The sequence below is a fragment of the Carcharodon carcharias genome, chromosome 16 (genome assembly GCF_017639515.1).
Source record: "Carcharodon carcharias isolate sCarCar2 chromosome 16, sCarCar2.pri, whole genome shotgun sequence".
In the NCBI taxonomy this organism is placed as follows: domain Eukaryota; kingdom Metazoa; phylum Chordata; class Chondrichthyes; order Lamniformes; family Lamnidae; genus Carcharodon; species Carcharodon carcharias.
Genome location: NC_054482.1, coordinates 7,941,161 through 7,959,087, shown reverse-complemented (window position 1 = coordinate 7,959,087; position 17,927 = coordinate 7,941,161). Strand labels below are relative to the sequence as shown.

The following is a 17,927-nucleotide window of genomic DNA, read 5'->3' as shown; positions in this document are numbered from 1 at the left end:
TACCACTGGCAGTTTCACCATCATTGCAATCGTAAAATCCTGGCTCTTAAGTGCAAGATGTGTTAACTGTTGAGAAGATATAATCAAAATATAATAATGTAATTAGCATATTAATCTGAGTTATGTTACCTATTTTGAAAGAGGCCTTGTTCTGAAACAAAGCAAATGCTTAATTTCAATCTCACTGCTATGCAAGTATTGGTTTTAAGTTCTTGTGCCAGGAAGTTTCCAGCAGTCTTTCAAACAGCAAAAATTGGTGATTGCATGGAATCTGAGTCTCGGTATAATAAATGAAGTTAGATGAGTTGAACAATCAATCAGTTTGTGGTTTCCTGGAAGAAGTAAAGGAATATGGATAGAACAGATATTTCACTCTAAAAATGCACATAGTTAGTATTCCAAATTAAAGTTAAAATCAATGTATGTATTCCACTGAATCACTTTCTGTGTGAGAGGGCCAGGGAAAATAGAGCCAACTTTGTTATAAAGCTACAAAGTTTCAAATCCCTTTAGCATTGTCCTTTGGCATTAACCTGTCAACAGTGTATTTATGTTTTGTGCTTCTGGCAGAGATCACGTACCTCAGTGAACTGGTTTAAAAATAGTTAATAGGAGCTACCGCATGACTTGTCCATTATGAATGATCACATTAGCTCGACCCAAGTTGTCATGCTTTATGAGAACAGGCAGTTTGTCCCAGACTGCAGGCACAGCAGGTAATTTGAAATGAAATGAGACAGTTTCTACAGCCAGATTGATTTGGGAATCTTGCATGTTTTCCCCTTTGACCTCTGACAGGTTGACACTACAAAGATTGTGACTTGTAAAAAATGATCAGTCTGCAATATATTTAGGCTGCTGACATACTGTTGGTAACACAAAGTGATTTTCCATGTTTTGAAGGGGCTGGAAGGAAGGTAGTCCTTTTTTTTAAAAAAAAAATACTCCTACTGCCCAGCTCTTCCCTTTTCATTGGAGATGCTGCCTAAACATTTGGCTGCACTGCGTGTAAAATGGGTGCCTATAGGCCTTATGTAGTGGGTGACATGCTGATGGTCATTCTACTCCAGAAGTGTGCTTGTTTGACTGTTTGTCATATTGGATTGCGCTGCTCAATGGATGTCCAGAGTGTGCTGCATATGTTAAAAAGCCTCATTTTAATATTTAAATAAGGGCCCTATGCTGTTGCAAATAACTATTCTGGAATTGGTCTGCCTCAGAGCTTGACTCGATTGAGAGCTTTCCATCTGCGAGAGATAATGGGAGTACTGCCTCAGAAATTTGGTGAGGTCGGTTGAGATCATTTTCTATACTTCTCTTGATGGCCGAACAAACCGACTCTGGAAAAGTCAAAGTCTGCTACAAGTGCCACACACGGGGCTGTCCTTTGCTGGTGGTGCAGGATGACCTCTGCTGCATGTCCTGATCAGAGAACTTCTGTTTGCTGATGATGCTGCACTAGTTGCTAAGACAGAAGATCAGCTCCAAAGGCTCATGGATCGTCTGTCTCGTGCTTGTGTCACGTTCTCCCTCACATCAAGTAAACTGGTTATAAGACAGGGTGTTATGTCTCCACCTATGATCAGACTCCACAACACACCACTGAAACAGTCAGCAAATTCTGCTACCTTAAGTGTACAGTGAAAGACAACCTGTCTCTTGATGAAGAGCTCAGCACTTTGTTTTCAGGACTGGTGTCTGCTTTGGAGATTCTGAAACCTCATGGTGGTGAATTCCTGCCCGCAGCTGGTGTTGCCATTTGCATTGATCGTCAGCGAGAGTTTCCCAATTGTTGCGATTGATGTTGAGGGCTTTCACGTCTCTTCCAATAGTATCCTTAAATCGGAGCTTTGGGCACCCTGCTGGTCTCTTGGCATGGGCTACCTCCCTGTCTCGCACATCCTTGGGGATGATGCCATCTTCCAAGCTGTGCACATGCCAAGCAAACGAAGCCTTCCTTGTTTAAATAGCGCTTGGCATGTTTGCCCCAGAAAGGACTGCTTCATTGGTGACTTTGTCTTTCCACATGATTGCTGAGGATATGTCCTGGACACTGGAGATGGACATTTTTGAGCCTTTTTTCCTTGGTAGATATAAGCTGCCCAGGCTTTGCTGCTATACCACAATGTGCTAAGGATATAGGCCTTATAGATGAGTATCTTGGTGCCCCAAGTCAGTTAATTGTTCACCCTTGTCCGCTTCGTTGGTTGGCTAAAGTTGGTTTTCCAATGCATGTGCTGAGCTCTTCATCAAGAGACAGGTTGTCTTTCACTGTAGACTTAAGGTAGCAGAATTTGCTGACTGTTTCAGTGGTGTGTTGTGGAGTCTGATCATAGGTGGAGACATAACACCCTGTCTTATAACCAGTTTACTTGATGTGAGGGAGAACGTGACACAAGCACGAGACAGACGATCCATGAGCCTTTGGAGCTGATCTTCTGTCTTAGCAACTAGTGCAGCATCATCAGCAAACAGAAGTTCTCTGATCAGGACATGCCACATTTTTGTCTTGGCCTTCAGTCTTGGTAGGCTGAGGAGTTCCTGCCTGATCAAGTGTGGAAGTGCACTCCTTCCATGTCAGCGGGGAAAGCATAGATCAGGATGACAGGGAAAAAAGTGCCAAACAGAGTAGGGGCTAAGACACAGCTCTGTTTCACCACATTATTGATCACAAAATTGTCAGTAGTGGAGCTGTTGAACTGAATGGTGCCATGCAAGTTATAGTGGAAGGACTGTTTGAGACTGGGAAGCTTGAAACACTGACCAATTTCCTCTAACATCCTGTAGAGGCCCATCCTGCTCATGTTGTCAAATGCTATTGTAAGATCCACCAAAACAGAGTGGTGTTTGTTGATCTCTGCACCTCTCTTGAACTGGACATAGGGAGAAGATCATGCCTATATTGGACCTGCTTGCACTGAAGCCACATTCTGCCTCTGGGTATTTTCTGTTGTCTGGACAATGGGGCCTCATTAGAATGAGTCTGGCAAAAGCCTTCACAGTGACGCTGAGGAGTTAGATGCCCTGGTAATTGTTGCAATTTCTTCAATTGACTTTGTTCTTGATGATGTTTGCATATCACACACATTCATGGGACAGAACCTTCTCTGCAGCAGAGGAGGAGAATGCCCTGGAGGTATATTAGCCGGTGGGTCTTCCCATACTTGAATAGCTCTGCTGGAATTCCGTCCTTTCCAGGTACTTTCTTGTTATAGAAAGCCAAAGGCCTTTTCAAGCTCAAGTAATGAGGGTTCCTCATCAAGCACATACATGACAGGTAGCTGCAGAGGATCATCAAGCACAGGCAGAGAGATATCAGTCTCACGTGAGTATAGCTCCGAGTACTGCTCTATCCAGCAGGTGATTTGCTTGTTCCTGTTAGTGAATATGTCCCCATTTGTGGATTTCAAAGGAGCAACTTTGGTGATGGTTGAGCCAAATGCTCTTTTGATATCATCATAGCGCAAAGGTTACCATTGTCACTAGCAAGATTGCATTTCTTTGCTTAGATTAACCCAGTACTTGTTGGCATGTCTTCTGCACAATTGCCTTGGTTGGTGTATGATTGTCACATGCTTCAGGGTTAGGACACAGGTTGTAAGCCAGCTGATCTGCACTCTTCACTTCAATGACAGAAGTCATTTCTGCAAGGTAGGCCTCGAACCAATCTTTGTTCCTGTTTCTTTTTTGCCAAAGGTGGTTACTGTAGCTTCATAGACGAATGATGGCAGAGACTTCCATGCTTAGCAGCATTACCTGGTGAGCCTTCAGGTGCCCAAGTAATTCTTAGAACTTATGACATTTGTCATCATCCCCTGTGCATGGAACGTTGCTACTTGGCATAGCATTGTTTTTGGGTTTGAGTATTTTTCGTGGTTGCACCTTTGCCCAGCTACTGACAGACAAGTGATCATTGTTACAATCAGCGCCGTGATAGGTGCAGGTTTGCAGAACATCGGACAGATCGTGTCTTCTGGTGATTATCAGGTCAAGTTAGTGGCAATGGCTGGATCTCGGATGGCACCATGACACCTTACACCAGTATCTGGAAGAAGATGTTGGTGACACAAAGTCTGTGCTGGGGCACAAAGTTTCAGTAACCATTGTCATTTTTGTTCATCTTGCCAACGCCATGATGACCAAAGCACATTTGCCGTGAAACAGGAGCTTAACTCACCGTGTGAATAACTTGCCCAGCACGTTGTGGCAACTACCAGGCAGGAAAGACCCTGCGGCAATATTTTTAAAGGGCTCATCTGCTTCCTGCAGGTTAATTGCTGGTTTGTCCTCATAGGCTGCTGGCTAACTTCTGGGCCTTACTTGTGGCTATTTTCTGCATTCCACCACTGAATTCTGACTTCTGGGAACAGGCTTCTGTTGTTGCCGGACAAGTACGGTGTGCTTTGCAGTCATGTGTGGCCTGGTAGGTCTTCTAGAGGAGAAGGGGAGCAGTGGAGAAGATAGGAGAGTGCAGGAGCAGCTGGGAGGAGAAGAGAGGAAATGGTCACTGCACAGGTGACCAAATCCATAGTGGGCCTTGAGAGAATGTTTCTAATAACTGAATGTCACTGAGGAGCAGTGTGTGAGAGGCCTGTGCTTCACCAAGGAGCCTGTCATTGAGCGATGTCACTTCCTGCAGCCACGGTTGGAACTCCAAACTGCCCTTGATTGTCAAAGTCACTTGACTTTTACACCACAGGCTCATTCCAAGCTGCATCAGTGATATATCCCAGTTTGCTGCGTGTTGCTCTATGGGGGAAGTCACCACAGCTCTTTATCCCAGGAGGAGCATCAACACCACCCCGCACCCCCCCCAAACCAAGAACAGATTGAAGCAGAAAAAGAAGAAATGAAAGGCTTGCCTTACAGCCAAAGAAGTACTTTTTTTTGAAGTGTAGTCACTGTTGTAATGTAGGAAGCACAGCCAACTTTCACAAACAGCAATGTGATAATGACCAGATAATCTGTTTTTTGTGAAGTTTATTGAGGAATAAAGATTGGCCAGGACACCGGTGATAACTTCCCCGCTGTTCTTTAGATAGTGACATGGGGTCTTTTCGATCCACTTGAGCGGGCAGATGCGACCTCAGTTTAAATCTCATTGGAGAGCCGGAACGAGAGAGTGTCAGGCTGTCCCACATTGTAAGATTCCCCCAGGTCCAAGATGCCGTAAACTGCATCTATATTTTCTTGCATGCTCTTCTGTCTCAATGGAAAGAGTTTCCACTCCCTCAGTGTCCAGCTTGTTTGTAACCACAGTCAGCCCATCATGTGGGGCAGTGCCTGGTGTTCTGCTGCAGTCACATTTCATTCATCCTGTGTGAATTCTCTCTGTTGCCTTTCTTCTGAGCAGGCCATTAGATCATAGGCTGGCTACTGTGTGACATTAAGAGCTATCCCTTTCAACCATGTCAGGAACCTGGGCACAGAAGTAGAACTAGCTTATAACTAGAGTCATACCAACCCCAGAAATATCACTGAACAGAATATTGCTGTGCTTAAGAAACACTCCCCCTGCCCGGATGGTTTAGGAGGAGTACACACCTGACCATCCAAATTTATGGTCATGTGCTGCATAACTTCACAATGCTGAAGGACCAGTCCCTTTGCTACCATTTGCTCCTTAGTCATTAACCTGTCAATAGTGTTTTTATGTTTTGTGTTTATGGCAGAGATCACATGCCTCAGTGAATTGCTTTAAATAGTTAATAGGAGGAGGAGAAGGAAGTGCAAGAGTAAGGGCAGCCTAGAGTCCTTAACTGCCAGAGCTCTCAGAGCTACTCATCCAAAAATGCTTTGTGTGAAGCACAGTTCCATCCCAACACACCAACAGTTCCTCAATCCTTATCAGCACAGTCTCTATACCACCGTCTGATTGCCTTCCTTTAGTCAAGCCTCATGAATCTTGCTGTCACTTCACTACAAATGTTAACAATAATAATAACACCAAAACCATGAAATTATTGTTACAACAACCCTATTCCAAATGTATGTAATCATTAACAGGAATAACAAGAACTACCCTTGGCACCATTTTACTTCCTGTCTAAGTGTATCCCCAGTGGAAACTTTCTGGAAGTTGGAAGGGAGCTGAATGTTCATTAGATATACTTCAGATTGACGTGGTGAACATACAAACATATTTGTTGGGAGCAGAAGTAGATCCCTCGAGCCTGCTTTGCCAGTCAATAAGATCATGACTGATCTGATTGTAACCTCAACTCCACATTCCTGCCTACCCTCGATAACCTTTCGCCCCTTATTTCTTAAGAATCTATCTAGCTCTGCCTCAGAAGTATTTAAAGACTCTGTTTCCACTGCCTTTTGACGAAGAGAGCTCCAAAGACTCACGACCCTCAGAGAGAAAAAAATGTCTCCTCATCTCTGGCTTAAACGGTCAACCCCTTATTTTTAAACAGTGACCCCTAGTTCTAGAAACATCCTCTCCACATCCACTCTGTCAAGATCCCTCAGAATTGTATATGTTTCAATCAAGCCGCCTCTAACTCTTCTAAGCTCAAGTGAATACAAGCCAACCTTTCCTCATAAGACAGCCTGCCCATTGCAGGTAATAGCCTAGTAAACCTTCTCTGAACTACTTCCAATGCATTTCTAATACCGTACGCAGTACTCCAGATGTGGTCTCACCAATGCCCTGTACAACTGAAGCCTAACCTCCCTACTCTTGTATTCAATTCCCCTCACAATAAACACTAACATTCTATTAGCTTTGCTAATTACTTGTTGTATCTGCACATTAGCCTTTTGAGATTCAGGACACCCAAATCCCCCTGCATCTCACAGCTCTGCAATCTCTCACCGTTTAGAAAATATGTTTTTTTTAATTCTTCCTACCATAATAGACAATTTCACTTTTTCCCATATTATACTCCATTTGTCAAATCGTTGCCCATTCACTTAACCTATCTATGTCCTATTATAACGTCCTTATGTTCTCTTTACAACTTACTTTCCTACATATCTTTGTGTCATCAGCAAATTTTACAACCATACCTCTGGTGCCTTCGTCCAAGTCATTTATATAAATTGTAAAAAGTTGAGGCCCCAGCGCTGATCCCTATGGCACACCAATGTTATATTGCTCATTTATGCCCACTCTCTGTTTCTTGTTAGCTAGCCGATCTTTATCCATGTCAATATGATACCCCCTACACCATGAGCTTTTATTTTGCACGCATTGCTCCTGTAAAGAGTGGGCTGACTGGCATCCTTTGGTGTTGTAAAATCCAATGATGTTCCCATGTTTTGTGCCAGCCATTCACATTGGGGACGGTTGGTATTTCAGGTACATTGCAGATAAATGTTTCTGCGTCCAATCACATGATTGGCCTTTGGATAGTTACCCTCAGCATGTTATAAATTATCATCAGGCCAATCCGGAAGAACCAAAAGTATCTATTTCAAACCTCAGTAGGATCACTGGTTAGATAGAGGACTGCCAGTCAACGGGCAAAGGGAAAACTTGCTGCTGTCTGTTGAGAGAGAAACAAAATAGGGGAGGTGGGGGTCGAGATTACAGTCTGGAATTGTTGAGCTCAGTGTTGAGTCCGGAAGGCTGTCAGTTCAACAATTTCAGATTGTAATCTCTTACCCCCCACCCCCGACATCCCTTACCCCGCACCCCCCTACCTTTGTATTCTAAACTTTGCCTATTTTTTGATATTAGGCTATTGGCCAGCAATATTCTACCCTCATTTAGCTCCTGTGCACTTTTTAAATGACTGCTAAATAGAAGGTGTTTTTTTTTTTGTTTCCCCCTTTCCTGTTTTCATGTTGATGGTGTCATAGTCCGGTGTTAAAGATTTACACCATCACAGCAGACATTTGCATTTCAGAGAAGTCTGTGCTGATGTTAGTTATTGTGGTCTTTGTACGGTGATTTATACTGTAGGTCATATTCCAACGGACATGGATTTGAAAGCATAAGATTCACGACTTTGTACTTTTCATTTTATGGACTGAAATAGAGCTGATGCTGAAAAAGCCGTCTTACCTGGCAGGACCTGCAGTGGTAGATGACCTAAGTGACCTGCAGGTGGTAGGCACAGAGTCAAATTGCTTCATGAAATAAAGCTGTCCTGCAACATATTCAAAATAAAAAATGATAGTCTTCCAATACTTGCCACCCGATGTTATGACAAGAATGAAATATGGAATTAAATTGGAAGCAGATTAGTTTTTGGTCCTAATTCAAGTTATGACAAGATACAAGAAGAATTAAACAATGAATGTGCAGTCTTGCTAAGTTAATATTCTCCATTTTCAGCTTTATTCTCAAAGTAGCTCTTCAAGTGTACTGTGTTTAAAGCAGTGCACAGTATTGATTAAATGTTCATGCTGTGGCTGTATCATAAGAAATATGGAAAAACTGTATGTCATGACCAAGATTTGGGGGGGAGAAGCATAAGTTTGGGATCAAGTTGCAAGTAGAAAATAATACTATATGTACTAAAACAGCAATGCAATCTAAAATAACTATAGTTGCATTGAATACTTTAGACCCTGGGATTTGTTTTTGGGTAATGATATCTGCAGTCGTGTTTGCTATTAGGAGCAGGCCATTCAGCCCATCCATCCTGCTCCGCCATTCAATACGATCCTGGCTGATCATCCTCTTCAGTGCCTTTTCCCCACACTATCACCATATCCCTTTATGTCACTGGTATTTAGAAATCTGTCAATCTCTGCCTTAGACATACTCAATGACTGCCCTCTGGGGTACAGCATTCCAAGTAATCACAACCCTCTGAGTAAAAAGATTTCTCCTCATCTCAGTCCTAAGTGGCTTGCCCCTAACCTTGAAATTGTGTCCACTGGTTCTAGACTCCCCAACCAGGGCAAACATCTCACCTGCATCTACCCTGTCTATCCCTTTAAGTATTTTGTAGGTTTCAATGAGATCACCTCTCATTCCTCAAAACTCTAGAGAATACAGGCCCAGTTTCTCCAATCTCTCTTCATAGGACAGTCCCGCCATCCCAGGAATAAGTCTGGTGAACCTTCATTCCACCCCCTCTATGGCAATAATATCCTTCCTAAGGTAAAGGGTCTAAAGCTGCACACAGAATGCCAGGTGTGGTCCAACCTAGGTTCTACACAATTGAAGCAAAACTTCACCCTGTTCTGAAATCCTCTTGCGATAAATGCTAACATACCATTAGCCTTCCGAATTGCTGCTGGACCTGCATGTTAGTTGTAAGTGATTTATTGACGAGGACACCCAGGTCCTTTTGTATTTTTATACCTTCTAATCCCTTACCATTTAGGAAATATGCTGCACATTTTTTTCTCCTACCAAAGTGGATAACCTAACATTTTTCCACATTGTATTCCATCTGCCATGTCTTGCCCACTCAATAAGTCTGTCAAAATCATCTTGAAGCCACTTCGCATTTTCCTCACAAGACACATTCCCACCTACCTTTGTGTCGTCCGTGAACTTGGAAATATTACGTTTAGTCCCCACATCCAAATCATTGATATATATTGTGAACAGCTGGGGCCTAAGTACTGATCCTTGTGATACCCATAGTCACAGCCTGCCAACGTGAAAATGACCCGTTTATTCCTACTCTGGTTTCTGCTTGTTAGCCAATTCCTAATCCATGCCAGTATCTTACCTCCTATACTCTGTGCTTTAATTTTGTTAATTGGCCTGCTGGGGGACTTTATCAAAAGCCTTCTGAAAATCCATGGGGAGGATTTTGTCCCCGTCGGGCGGGCGGTTCAGGAGCGGACGCGGGCAGGCGCATAGCCGATCGCCATCCACAAAGGGCTGCGCGCTGCCATTTTGCGTGGGCAGGCCAATTAAGGCCCACCCAGCATGACGCGCACCTGGAGGTGCTTAGCGCTCCCTGTACAGGCGGGGGGGAGGAGGGAGAGTCAGGGCATGCACGCACAAGAGCGCAGAAATCTCCCTGAGGCACGGAACTGCCTCAGGGAGTTTAGTTTAATAACAAAACATCGCCAAAAATAAAAAATTAAATGACTCAGACATGTCCTCTCATGTGACATTGTCACATGAGCTGGGAAATGTTTATGAATTTTCAGGACACCTTTTATTTAATTACTAAACACGTCATGAAACCTCATCACGCCCGTATGATTATTCCGCTTCTCTGCCATTTCTCTATTCCCCATTATAAATTCTCCTGACTCTGCCTGTAATGGACCCACATTTGTCTTAGCCAAATGTTTCCTTTTTATATACCTATAGAAGCTTTTACAGTCTGTTTTTATGTTTTTGCTAGTTTACATTCGTATTCTATTCTCCCTTTCTGGTTAACCATCTGGTTCACAAATGTCCTTTAGGGAAGGAAATTTGTCACCCTTACCTGGTCTGGCCTACATGTAACTCCAGACCCACAGCAATGTGGTTGACTCTCAAATGGCCTCTGAACTAGGGCAACTAGGGATTGGTAATAAATGCTGGCCTGGCCAGTAAGCCCACATCCCATGAACAAATAAAAAAAAACAAGTTTCTTGGCCCTCCTTTGCTGTATTCTAAAATCCTCCCAATCCTCAGGTTTACTACTATTTCTGGCAACTTCATAGGCTTTTTCTTTTACTCTTATACAATCCTTAACTTCCTTTGTTTGCCATGTTTGGCTGACTTTTCTTTTTGGGTTTTTGTGCCTTGAAAGAATGTGTAGTTGCTGTAAACTCTGTAATAATTGCCTATGTACTGTTATACCTTTTAATTCATTTTCCCAATCCACTTCAGCCAATTTGCTACTTAATATCTTTATAATGTCCTTTGTTCAGATTTAACACCCTGGCTTCAGATAGAACTATCTCACTTTCAAACATAATGTAAAATTCTATCATGTTATTGTCACTCATCCCTCAAGGTTCTTTTACGGTAAGATTATTAATTAGCCCTTTCTCGTTACATAATACTAGATCAAAAATAGCCTGTTCTCTCATCGGTTTCTCAACTTACTGCACTAGAAAAACCATCCCTAACACACTCCAGAAACTTGTCCTCCCCAGCATTGGTGCTCATTAGATTTACCCAGTCTATATGCAGATTGAAGTCACCCATGATTACTGTATTACCCATTTTACATACCTCTCTAATCTCCTGATTTATGCTATGCCCCACATTGCCACCACTATTTGGTGGCCTATAAACAACTCCTACCAATGTTTTCTGTCCTTTGCTGTTTCTTAGCTCCATCCAAACAGATTTCATGTTTTGTTCTTCTGATCTGAGATCCTCCCTTACGAATGTGCTGATCCCATCCCTTACTATCAGCGCAACACCACTCCCTTTCCCTTAATGCCTTTCCTTCCTAAATGTCGAATATCCTTGAATATTCTGTTCCCAGTTTTGGCAATTAGTTCATATCCATTTACCTCTATTTGTGCTTTTAAATCATTGACCTTGTTGTGAATGCTTCGTGCATTCAGGTAAAGCGCCCTTATCTTTGTCTTTTTAACACTATTCCTCATTCTAAGCTTAGTTGATGCTTGCCTTTGTTTCACTTGCCTTCTAATTTCGCTTGCTACTTTTCTACTTTCTGTTACCAGTTTTACTTCCTTCCAATCTGAACGACCCCTCGGGTTTGCACCCCACGACAAGCTAGTTAAAACCTTTCCCAACAGCAAGAGCAAATCTCCCTGTGAGGATATTAGTTCCAGTCCCATTAAGGTGTAACCTGCCCGTCTTGTACAGGTCCCATCTGCCCCTGAACCGGTCCCAATGCCTCAGAAATCTGATGCCTTCCCTCCTACACCAGTTCTCCAGCCATGCGCTCAGTCGATCAATCCTCCTATTCCTATGCTCACTAGACCGAAGCGCTGGGAGTAATCCTGAGATTACTGCTGTGAGATCCTATTTTTTAGTTTCCTTCCCAAGTCCCTAAAGCCTGCTTTCAGGATCTCATCCCTCTTCCTACCTATATGTCTCCCATCAATATTTCTAGCTTTCAGTTAATTTTGTGAAGCACCATTAACTGATACAAATGAGTGACAGCACTTTGAAGACTGAATACCCTTTACAGTGTACTCACCGGAAGTAGCAATAAACCTGTTCTTTCTCTTTATAGACACTGACTGGTCTGCTACGTATTTCTAGAATTTTCTGTTTTGATTTCTGCTTTCCAGAATTTCAATGCATTTTTTACCCTTTTTTATTTTAAGAACAAACAAGCCTCGTTTGCAGTGCTGCATTTTAAAAAATAAAATAGTGGATTTTGTATTTGCAGCCCCGGTCTGACTTGAAAGTTATCGAAAGGTTAAAATCTGATCCTGAATGTGAGTTCAGTGAGCCCAGCTAATAAGTCAAACCTTATTTTGCACCATGTTTTACAGAATTGTGCCACTTCTCGACCATCAAGCTCGTTGACCAGCTCCAGACCTGCCAGTTCGCCTGTGACAGGGTCGGAGAGCCTTGCTAAAGATGATGGGCTACAGGTTACAGATGGAGTCAACCTGCAAGGCATTTGCAAAATGTCTTTCTATGACAACAGTGTCATATATGAAAATCCAGCTGCCGCTAATGAGAGTGAGTTCTGTTTCAACCGTGTCTTTTGAGTTGTGCTGTTGTCTATTTATGCACAGCTTTTGTTCAGAAATATCAAATAAAATGTCAATGTAAAGTGATCAGAATATTGAATTATTCAGTGAAAGCACTCATAAATATCTGGAAAATGTGGGATTCAGTAAACTATCAGGCTGTTTCCCAAATGTAGTGGTGCACTTGCTATATGTGGAGCCAAACAAGAGATTGTTTCATATGGATTCTCTTTAATGATGGTTATAGGGTATTACAGAGCGTATACCCATCAGATGGTGCGCATTATTTGAGTTTGTCGGATATCAGAGAATGAATAATATCAGAAATTAGAGTGAAGCTATCATAAAATCATCAAAGAATCATAGAATGGTTGCAGTACAGAAGCAGGCCACTCAGCCCTGCGTGTTTGTGTTGGCTCCCTGTTAGAGCAATTGACCTCGTGCCATCCCACAGCCTTTTCCCTTTAGCCCTGCAATTTTTTCCTATTCAGAGAATGATCCAAATCGCTATTGAAAGCCATCATGGAATCTGCCTCAATGACATTCTCAGGCACTGCATTCTAGATCCTAACCACTCGCTGTGTTTATAAAAAAGTTTTCTTCATGTAGCTATTGCTTCCTTTGCCAATCACCTTAAATTGGTGTCCTCTGGTTCTTGAACCTAACCAATGGGAACAGTTCTTCTCTATGTATATTGTCCACATCCCTCATGATTTTGAATACCTCTATCAAATCATTTCTCAACCTTCTCCAAGTAGAACAGCCCCAGCTTCTCCAGTCTATCTAGTAAATGAAGTTCCTCATCCCTGGCACCATTATCTTGAATCTTTTCTGCAACCTCTCTAATGCCTTCACATCCTTCCTAAAGTGTGGCATCCAGAACTGGATGCAATACTCCAGTTGAGGTTGAACCAATGTTTTATATAGATTTATCATAACTTCCTTGCTCTTGTACTCTATGCCCCTATTTATTAATCTCGTATGCTTTAGTAACTACTCTCTCAACCTGCCCTGCCAGCATTAGGCTATATAACAGATGAAATCTGACAGTAACCTGGAAAATACACATGCGTCGTTAAATGTGGGAGTCCAAAAGTTGCTGCCTTAGATGCCCCACTCCTCCATTTAGTGTGCTGTTGCAATCTTTGCCAATAGATTCGGCCTTGAAATGACTGTATCAATGTGAACTTGCTGTACTTGACCACTCGTTCTGTGCTAAAAATGACAAATAATGTTGATGCTGCTGTGTTCAGGAGTGAGTTTTTAAGTGTTAATTACTTCTGAACTTCTGAATAACCTCTCTGGTCCTGAAAAATTAACATGAGAATTGTGGAGACTCAGCCCCTCAGAAAAAAATTAGCATGGCAGGTTTAAAAAAAAAATCTTTAAGCAATATTTCCCGCTGTCTCTTTTCTCTCTTTCCCTTAGTTTCATCTGTATTCCCCAATCTTTATTTAATTTTAGCTTTCCGTTCATCTTTTAAATATAATTTATATTTCCTGCTTTATATTTCCTTGTTTGGACTCTACTACCAGCAGATTGGACAAGACTCAAAAATGGACATGGGTATTGCAGTCTATAATGATCCATACCCATTACTTTTGATGTGGGCAGCACCCAAACTTTGTACTGCCTCCTGATTTGCATGAGATCTGGATGCAGCCAGTGTTAGATGTGCTGCTGAGTGGCTGCACCCCTTAGCAGCATGCCCAAGTTAGTGAAAGTTTTGCACAACTGAACGTCAGCCTGAACCTCATAAAGGGACGGTGCATTCTGTCGCTGGAAATGATTGTAGAAGACAGTGTTAGCAAGAAGAACATTGAATTTTTGCAAAGCAGGGCAGAAAGCATACTCTTTGTTCCTGTTATGCTGAGTTGGATACCTTGGTGGAAGAGGAAGAGAGGAGGACAGGAGGAGGGACAATGCTGAAGCATTTGCAAGCATCTTCAGCCAGAAGTGCTGAATGGATGATCCATCTTGGTCTCTTCCAGAGGTTCCTACTGAAGCCCGTCTTCGGATAATTCGATTTACTCTGGGTAATATCAACAAATGGCTGAAGGTCCTGAATACAGCAAAGGCTATAGGACCTGAAAACATCTTGGCTGTAGTACTGAAGACTTATGCTCCAGAACTAGCCACGCCCTTAGCCAAGCTTTTCCAGTACAGCCACTGTACTGGCATCTACCCGACAATGTGGAAAGTTGCCCAAATATTTCCTATCCACAAAAAGCAGGACAAATCCAACCTGGCCAATTGCCTTCATTGATCTCACCGAGGCATTCGACCATGTAAGCAGAGGCAGTCTATTTAAACTTCTGGAGAAAATTGGCTGATCACCGAAGCTGCTCCATGTGATCTTTTATGACAACATGATGGGTAAGGTCAGCTATGATGGGACAACACTGGAATCCTTTGAGATCCACAGTGGGGTCAAACAGGGTTGTTTTCTGGCACTGACAGTCTTTGGCATATTCTGCTCTTTGCTGCTGTCACATGTACTTTGGTCACCTATAGACTGTGTTTACTTATATACCGGAACTGACAGAAAGCTGTTCAGCGTTGCTTGCCTGAGATCTAAGACAAAGGTCTGCCAAGTCCTCATCAGAGAGTTGATCTGCACTGATGATGCTACACTGACATTCCATTCTGAGGAACACCTTCAACAGCAAATGAAAAGACTCTCCACTACTGTAAAGAGTTTGGTTTGACCATCAATATCAGGAAGACAAATGTCACGGTTTAGGATGTTACCATACCACCATCTATCGGCATTGACAATGAGACACTGGAGGTTGTTGATAGCTTCACATGTCTAGGCTTCACGATCAACTGCAATCTGTCAATTGATACTGAAATCAGCACACACATCACAAAAACTGCAACTGTTATGTCCAAGCTGAGTAAGATTGTGGAACAGAAACCTGATTGAGAACACCAAACTATGAGTCTATGAGATAAAAACAAAAAAACTGCGGATGCTGGAAATCCAAAACAAAAACAGAATTACCTGGAAAAACTCAGCAGGTCTGGCAGCATCGGCGGAGAAGAAAAGAGTTGACATTTCGAGTCCTCATGACCCTTCAACAGAACTGTTTTTGATGTGAGTCTATGAGTCTGTGAGTGCAACCTCAGCGCACTCCTGGACAGTGGTGAGACCTGGACAACATGAGCTAGACAGAAGAAAAGGCTGAATAGTTTCTATCTTCACTGTCTCAGATGTATCCTTGGCATCTCTTAGCAGGGCAAGGTCACCAACTCAGAGGTCCGGGTGTGTGCCAATTCCATCAGCATACACTCATTGCTAAGCCAATGACATCTGCGCTGGCTCAGCCACATTTTTCAGATGGATAATGGCTGCATACCCAAAGATCACCTGGCCACTGGGTCACAACCTCCTGGGTGTCCACACCTCTGCTACAAACACATCTGCAAACAGGATATGAAGGCTGTGGACATTAACACTTTAACTGGGAGACAGTCGTTGACCTCTGTAGGCTGACTCTTTGGAAGAGTTTCGGAAGGTGAGAGTGGAGAAGCTCAGCCAACCGAGGAGAGAGCCCAGAAAAAGCAGAGGCCAGCGAATCATACACCTTCTCTGCCCACTCTCTTCCTTTGTGGCAAATGCAGCCATGCCAGAGTGAGGTATGCTTAACACAGAGCTAACACTACCACAGCACAAACATCATCTCATAATAAGATGGAAGACTGCCACCAAAGAAGAAAAATATAACCTGGTAATTTAAAGGAACAAACTGAGTTCTGAGTCTATCACTGCAGGTGATTGATACAATTATAGCATCAAGAAAGCAAACTAATCAGCAGGCTGATACCACAATGGCATAAACCTTTGGTCCCAGAGGGAAAGAACACATCAAACCCCACTCCCACTCCCTAAAATGATGCCTCAACTTCAACTCCTTGAATAAAACATGCACATTTCTTCCCTCGTGCACATTAATCTATTGTAAAGGGTAAGCTGAGTTAAGTTAACACAAAAAGAGGTTCTGTTACTATGTAAACAGAGTGATGAACCGAAAATGCAAACAGAAAATCCTTGTGCAAACTACAATCAAAAACAGGACTGGTAGTTTGTGGCCTGCATTCTGAGCTCTGGCTAACTTTTGATCACCCTTTCTAATGTCTCCCTCCATGGTTCAGTGGCCATTTCCTAGTCTAATTCCAGCTCCATACTGTGGTATAATTGTAAGTTGTTTTAACTGAAAGCGATTGGTTTTTCCTGCATGTTTAAATATATAATGGTGACTACTCAATGAACATCAAGGATTGGAATACCTCCTGTACCTGCACCAACCATTGTCTGGTGTTAGCTTGCAGATAATGTTTATAAGTGAGGGAATATTTCTTAACCGAAATTTAACTTATGGCTTAAGATCATAAGAACATAAGAAATATTAGCAGGAGTAGGCCATATGGTACTTTGAATTTATTCATTAAGATTGTGGCTGATCTTCTAACTCAATGACCCCGTATCCCATCATATCCAAAAATCTATCCATCCCTCTCTTCTGTAGTGTCAGCCCTGGCTCAGTTGGTATCAGGCTTACCTCTGAATCACAAGGTTGGAGGTTCAAGTTCTAGAACAAAGATCAAGGCTGATGTTCCAGTGCAGTAGTGTGGAAGTGCTGCACAGTTTGAGGTGCTGTCTTTCAGTTGAGATATTAATCCAACGTCCTGCTTGGGTGGATGTAAAAAAATCCCATGGAGTTATTCCTGGCCAATATTTATCCCTCAGTTAACATCACTAAAACAATATCTGTTCATTATCACATTGCTGTTTGTGGGATCTTGCTGTGCGCAGCTTGCCTGCGGTTTTCTTCCATTACAGCAGTGGCTGCTCTTCAAAAGTACTTCATTAGCTGTAAAGTGTTTTGCAATGTCAGGTGGTCATGGAAAGTGCAATATATAAAAGACCATAAGATGTGGTAGCAGTAGGCCATTTGGCCAATCGAGACTGCTCTGCCATTCAATGAGATCAAGGCTGATCTGATAATCCTCAACTCCACATTCCTGCCTTTTCCCCATAACTCTAGATTCCCTTACTGATTAAAATTCTGTCTATCTCAGCCTTGAATATACTTAACGACCCAGCTTCTACAGCCCTCTGCGGTAAAGAATTCCACAGGTTAACTATCCTCTGAGAGAAGAAATTCCTCCCCATCTCTGTTTTAAATGGGCGCCTAGTTACTCTGAGATAATGCCCTCTGGTCCTCGAGCCTCCCACAAGGGGAAACAATCTTTTAGCATCTACCCTGTCAAACCCCCTAAGAATCTGATATGTTTCAATGAGGTCGCCTGTCATTCTTCTAAACTTCAATGAGTACAGGCCCAACCTACTCAACCTCTCCTCATAAGAAAATCCCTCCATA

At 42.6% G+C, this 17,927-nt stretch overlaps 1 protein-coding gene across 1 annotated transcript in view; it reads left to right on the top strand.

Moving 5' to 3' along the window:
• Nucleotides 1–17,927, top strand: part of LOC121289375 (adhesion G-protein coupled receptor D2-like) — a 275,259-nt gene that overhangs the window by 147,889 nt on the left and 109,443 nt on the right. Inside the window, exon 18 of the mRNA XM_041208753.1 lies at nt 12,337–12,529. Within this exon, the coding sequence (XP_041064687.1) occupies nt 12,337–12,529 (193 nt within the window). The remainder of the gene's footprint in view (nt 1–12,336; nt 12,530–17,927) is intronic.